General features: G+C 44.1%; 3 protein-coding genes across 3 annotated transcripts; all 3 read left to right on the top strand.

Annotated features, from left to right (window-relative positions):
* Positions 1 to 247: 247 nt before the first annotated feature.
* On the top strand, positions 248 to 1,302 carry O0I10_012180 (uncharacterized protein; the record flags this gene model as incomplete). The annotated part of the gene is made up of 2 exons (XM_058492126.1): positions 248 to 264; positions 333 to 1,302. 2 exons carry the CDS (start codon positions 248 to 250, stop codon positions 1,300 to 1,302), a joined length of 987 nt encoding a protein of 328 aa, XP_058337133.1.
* Positions 1,303 to 2,183: 881 nt separating this feature from the next.
* On the top strand, positions 2,184 to 4,072 carry O0I10_012179 (uncharacterized protein; the record flags this gene model as incomplete). The annotated part of the gene is made up of 6 exons (XM_058492125.1): positions 2,184 to 2,528; positions 2,606 to 3,006; positions 3,072 to 3,167; positions 3,234 to 3,483; positions 3,540 to 3,948; positions 4,023 to 4,072. 6 exons carry the CDS (start codon positions 2,184 to 2,186, stop codon positions 4,070 to 4,072), a joined length of 1,551 nt encoding a protein of 516 aa, XP_058337132.1.
* A 609-nt stretch (positions 4,073 to 4,681) lies between these two features.
* Positions 4,682 to 5,892, top strand: O0I10_012178 (uncharacterized protein; the record flags this gene model as incomplete). Its single annotated transcript, XM_058492124.1, has 2 exons — positions 4,682 to 5,041; positions 5,104 to 5,892. 2 exons carry the CDS (start codon positions 4,682 to 4,684, stop codon positions 5,890 to 5,892), a joined length of 1,149 nt encoding a protein of 382 aa, XP_058337131.1.
* Between the last annotated feature and the right edge of the window lie 552 nt (positions 5,893 to 6,444).

Below are 6,444 nucleotides of genomic sequence, written 5' to 3'. Positions count from 1 at the left end.
GGGGATTTAAACTTGGGGTACAGCAAGACAACGCTTCTCTTCTTTTTCTCCCTCCTCTGCTTTTATCCCATTCACGACATCTCGATCAAGGTAATGTACTACAAAAGAGCGCTCTTGTTGGCTGTGAGGTGTTAATGTAGTTCTGAACATGCATTGTCAGGGAGTGAGTGTGTCCAAGTGCTGAGGAATGAGCGTGGTGGCCATGACGACATCGTTGCTTCCTTTTGTTCGTTGCTGTACCCGCTCTATGCTTGGTGTCCACAGGTACATTCAGAGTCCAATGTTGTAGCTAAACTTGTTCCATTGACGTGTTAGCTGGTATAGAGGGCAAGCTTGGTTTCAAAACGTTGGCTGGTTTGGCGTTTTGTTTCGGCTCAACAACACTACTACACCATCGTTTTCAGTGGTGCTATACTTGTTGATCCAATTTCCTCGAATGCTCTATTGATTAACACTGTTGAGGTGTACGGTCGTTTGAACTTGGTTGATGCACACCATGAACGATGTTTGAACAAACGTGGCGCCCCTGCAGCAACCACCAACCCACCAACGACTTCTCGATACAAGGGGGTTTGGACGATATCAATGAAGGATGAAGACGGCACGAAGCTGAATATTGCCACCAAGACTTTCAATGCCTTGGCGACTTCATCAATTCGACTCGATACCAAACACGCGGCAGAGTTGGGACCAACAACGAGTAAATTTGACATCGATACCAAGCATGGTCGTGATATCCAGATCTTTTTCAATGAGGAAAACTACATCGATGCCACTAAAATCGCCTTCAATCAACATGCAGCCGACATCAGTGACACAGATATTCTTCAACCATTTCGCCAGATACGCTCAAAATTCAATGAGCACTCTTCGTACATTCCACCCCGATCAAGCAGCTCGCACTGTGATTTCCATCGCTTACAACCCCAGACGATCTTTACCTACTGTACTTTCGACACTTCATCATTACAATGTGACGGCAAGTTGGCATCACAGGTGTTTGCCAATATCGCTCGTGAAGTAATCAACAAGAGAGAAAAGGCCATGCTTCATAAGAGCTTGATCACCAATATCATGGGGAAATGTAAACCAGGCGGAAAAGTCATGAGCATTTTGAATGACATCAGTGGATTGTTTACCGATGGATGCACTACTGTCACAATCTTGGACAACATGTCGCTTTGTAAATTTCTCAAATCCCTTGCCCACCTATTACAGCCATACATTTCGCAAGCAAATCAAACCACTGGTTGCTCTATCACGGCTCTTTATTCAACAAAAGCTGTCGCTGGAGCACATTGATCGCAAGGACGACGTCACTATCCAATTACTTTACAGTATCGCTGAAGAAATATTGGGAGAAGGACGGCATATCATTTGGGGAAGCTTCAATCATATTCATTCCTCATATCCAATGTAGTCGAAGAGGAGGTTGAGGATGATTTCATTACAAAGCACTTGCAGTTGGGGGACGAGTACGAGAATGGCAAACAAGCACACGCTTGCGCTGAATGTACCAATGGCAAGCACGATCCTTCAGCAAGCTATTCGAGTATTGATAGCTCCATTGGTGATACACTTGCGGCGAGTTCTTCTTCAAAGGATCCAGGTGCTGATGGCCTCGACTAGTATTGGTGAATGTATATAAACGATTGTCCTTTTCACATGTGGCTGATGATGGATGGATTGATGATCATGATGATGCAAACGCGGCTCTGTTTCTTTGGTTGTTGTTGTTTCTATATCTGCTAGCGATGGATGAGCAAATGTAAAGGTGGATGGGTGGGCATGACTGTATTTGATCGATCACAATAAATACGTTCATTTCAGAAGTGGAAGTGTAGTCATCCATGGTTTATGTGCTTCTTGTAAAGGAAATTCGTTTTGTTTCCCCAATCAAACAATACACTTTTGAGCATGAACAAATACGAGGTGGGAGATGGGAGGTTGATGCCAATGAACTTCATAATATTGAATCTAAGGCACAATATTAAGTTGAGCTAGTCATTCAGCAGCAGCTTAGAGCGATTTAAACAAGCTTTTATTATTAAGCGAGTATGAAGGGGTGATGCATGTGGGGTGTAAAATGCATTGGCAGCTGAGCTATCTAGTATATTTTCATTCTACAACGGCAGCGGTGGTGCATTGTAGCACGCTTCTTTACCAGCAACCAAAACAAAACCATGACACGACTCCTTCTTGGACGCCTGGCAGCACGACATGCACTTGGCCACCACCATGTACGCATTACACCTGTTCCACGTAGACTATTCACCAATGCCAGCAACTACGATGCACTCGTCTTGGGATCCTACACCGATGCCGAGCAAATTACCTTTTCAGCTTCTCGTGACATTACTTCCAGCACGCGTCAAACCTTAGTCGAGCAACTTGCAGCATCCGGTTTCAAAAAGGAGGGCGATGTGCGTGTGTTGTACAATGTGGGTGGTGTCAAGCAAGTGGCTGTGGTATCACTCGGCAAGCAAGGCAAGGATGAAGCTACTCAGTTGGAACAAGCACGCAAAGCTGTAAGTGGATGGGCATACCAAACAAATGAAGATGATGATGATGATGATGATGATGATGGCTGATGATCAGGTTATAGTCAGCACTTGGTATTCAAGCATTGCAGAAACAAGGCGTCGAGAATGTGGGTGTGGATGTATCCGTCAATGCACAAGGTGCTGCTGAAGGTGCTGTTCTCGCTCAATTTTGCCTCGACAAGCTCAAGAATGAAGCCGATCGTCGTAAGCCGATTCAAGTCAACCCTTTTGCTGCAGAATCAAACAGTGAACGTGATTGGGAAACTGGATACATTTATGGCACATCACAAAATCTCGCACGCATGTTGATGACTACGCCTGGCAACCTTATGACACCAAAGTTGTTCACTGAAGAAGTCGCTTATTTACTTGCTGGTCTTGAAAACACTGAAGTGATCGTCCGTGATGAAGAATGGGCTATTCGTAACAAGATGAATTCATTCTTGGCTGTTGCTAAGGGAAGGTAAGGGTTGCATCAAGTGGATAAAGGGAGGACCGTGTATACTGATAATGTGTTTGAATGGTTAGCAAGGAGCCTCTTCGATTCTTGGAAATTCATTATCGTGGTGCTGGTGAAGATCAAAAGCCTCATGGATTGGTTGGCAAAGGTGTAACCTTTGATTCGTAAGTGTTGTCAATGCATGAAATTGTGTTATACAGGAATGGCTAATGGGCTGATGTTAAAAATAGGGGAGGCATCTCGCTCAAACCATCCAACAACATGGCCTTGATGAAGGGTGATATGGGCGGTGCTGCTACTGTTGCTGCTTCGTTGTATGCCATTGCCAAACTTCAGCTACCCGTCAACGTGATTGCCTGTATGCCTTTGTGTGAAAACATGCCTTCGGGTGGTGCTACCAAACCAGGCGATGTGGTGCGTGCCATGAATGGGAAATCAATTGAAGTGATGGATACCGATGCAGAAGGCCGTCTTATCTTGGTAAGAAAAAAGTTATATTTATAAACGCTGATATACTAATGGAGGATGGGACATAGGCTGATGCATTGTACTATCTCAGCTCCAAGTATTCACCCGAAAGCTTAATTGATCTTGCTACTTTGACGGGCGCAATGGATGTAGCATTGGGCAACGCTTTTGCAGGCGTTTTCACCAATTCCGATTTGTTGTGGCAGCGACTTGAGAGTGCCGGCAAGATGACTTCGGATCCATTCTGGCGTATGCCTTTGCATGATGCGTACTTGAAAGAAATGAAGGAGTCTACAGTTGCTGACCTTAACAATTTGGGCAAAGGTCGATCGGGAGGTGCATGCTCAGCGGCTGCTTTCCTCAAGGAGTTTGTTGCTGGTGTGGAATCTGAGCAACCACTTGCATGGGCACATATTGACATTGCCGGTGTCATGGACAGCGATGCCACTCAAGGTTATCATATCAAGGGCATGAGCGGTAAGTGATCCTACCTTTATCTTCGAGTGAGTGATGGATGCAAGGACTAAGTAAAATGCATATTATTATTATAGGCCGACCCACACGATCATTGGTTGAATACATGCGAAGAGTGTCAGCATAGAGATAGATGATCAAGAAGAAGTTTGGATTAGAGAGGTAGAAACAGCAATGTGAAAAGTAAACTTGGGCAACTTGCCACGATTGCGGTGTAATTAGCTATTATCCTTGTGTCACAAGAAAATGATTTTCCTCGAGGGGGAGTAGATCTTACAACCAAGGAGGGAAAAGAGGCGCCAAGAGGCGATTGATTATTTGGTGGCATTGAATTTTATTCATTGGATTTGATTGTTTTCAATCTAATAGAAAATGCTACATTGGGATCTTGCTACATGTGTAAAGATAAGCGTATCCAGGTACACGGAGCACAATGGCTGATTTAGTATCAACAAAGAAAACGAAGCACACACTATACTCATCGCTACACAAGCATATCTTCAACACGCGGCGCACTTGCCTAGTTTTGACCTGTTTGGGCAACCCATCACTTCTTTTTGTTCTCTTTTGCTTACTCGACGCACGTATACGTCTCTTTGGAAACGAGCTTTTTCTTACTTTCGCTTTGCAACAATCATATCTCGCCCGAGTGAAAGCAACAACGTCCACCACTTGACACCAATACTATCACCAGCTCCAATACTACCACTACCACTACTATTCTCTATACCACAACATGTCTCCTCGATCGAGACGCAATGCCATTTCTTATTTCAACGTGATGGTCGTTGGATTCTCGGGTGTCGGCAAGACGTCTTTCATCAAGACTCTCATGGCGGCCCTGAAAGCCGAGATGCCCAAAGACAAGCGTGAGTCGTTTGGTAGTATGCCCGAAGGCACTCGACACCAAATTGATGGTCCACTTGAAAAGACGACGACACCTTATACTGCGTCAGTGGGTATCGACGTTGATGGCGAAAAAGTCATGTTGACGCTTATTGATACGCCCGGTTTCCAAGGAGATTTCAAGATTGATAAACAGCTGCATGATATTCTCGGTTATATTGAGCATCAGTTTGACTTGACTTTGGCCGAGGTAAAAATAATAATACAGCCTCACACATACACATGAATGTTGATGTTTACTCGTCTCAATAGGAAAATAAGGTCAAACGAAACCCCAAAGCAGTAGACACACAGGTGCATGCTTGTTTATACGTCCTCGATCCTGCTAAGCGTGCATTGGATGAATACGACATTCGCATCCTTACTCGACTTTCGCAACGTGTCAATGTAATCCCAGTGATTGGCAAAGCTGATACTCTTACTTCCGCCCAACGCAGCCGATTTAAGCCAACCATCATTCATGATGTTTATACGACTCATAAGATTCCACTTTACGGCCTCCCAGAGGATGATGATGATGATGACGAAGAAGAAGAGGAGGAGGCAAAGAATGCTGAAAAGGATGAACAAGAAGACAAGAATGGAACATCAACATCGGAAGAAAAGGATGCGACAGCAAAGGAAAATGGTCAAAGCGACAAAAAGGGCAAGAACAACACGCTCGATGATTTCCTCAGCCAATTCAACTATGAAGAAGAGGATGAAGAGACACAAGCGTTTATCGATTATTTGCGATTGATTCCCTTTGCAGTGATTGCATACGAAGATGACCCCGAGACTGGTGAACCTGTGGAAATCGATGATATCAAGATTGGACGTGATTATGGATGGGTCAAGATTGATTGCCTTAGCGACCAATACAGCGATTTTGTAGCCTTGAAGACGTTATTGTTGTCAAGCCATCGTCGTATTCTTCAAAGCGAGACTTTGGAACGTTATTACGAGCAATATCGCACAGAGCGTCTCTTGGTGAGAAGAGCAACTCGTATGAAGAGCATGGACATTGGCAAGAAAATCCTTGAAGATCTCAACCACCTGTAATATCCACCACCTAATTAACACATATAAAAATCCAACTTCTGTAGTCCAGTGAAGTATCATTCATCTCGTAAATGTTGATGCCTCAAGTCTGTCTTCGTCTTTTCCCTCTTCCTCCTACACCCTTTGAGATCATTTTCGGCTTCCTTTCTTGAATTACATATATCCTCATCCCCATTTGGATGGTCAAGAACATCCCATATTCACGTGTCATCACTTAAATTTCCTCTCGCTCTCTCTATCTCTCTTTTTTCTACTCCTCCGATCGCCGCGTTGCATTCAACAACATACCTAGCAATAAAACCTAACCCAAATCACCCTTTTGCTATATCGATGATTCACGTGTCAATTATATTGGTTGGGAAAAATAGTCCTTCTATTATCAGCTCCAAGTCAATGAAACTGGGATTGGATTTACCAATGCGCTAAAGGTGGTCTAAAGTGTCGGCCACGTGGTGCAGCTGCACTACATCTTTGTCCCACATGACATTCCAAACACCACTGCAATCCTGTCAAAACTTGATGTACTCCATGAATGACTTGCTGTGTGAATAC

The sequence above is a fragment of the Lichtheimia ornata genome (assembly GCF_029851405.1).
Source record: "Lichtheimia ornata isolate CBS 291.66 chromosome Unknown scaffold00114, whole genome shotgun sequence".
In the NCBI taxonomy this organism is placed as follows: domain Eukaryota; kingdom Fungi; phylum Mucoromycota; class Mucoromycetes; order Mucorales; family Lichtheimiaceae; genus Lichtheimia; species Lichtheimia ornata.
This window is presented reverse-complemented; position numbering and strand designations above follow the sequence as displayed.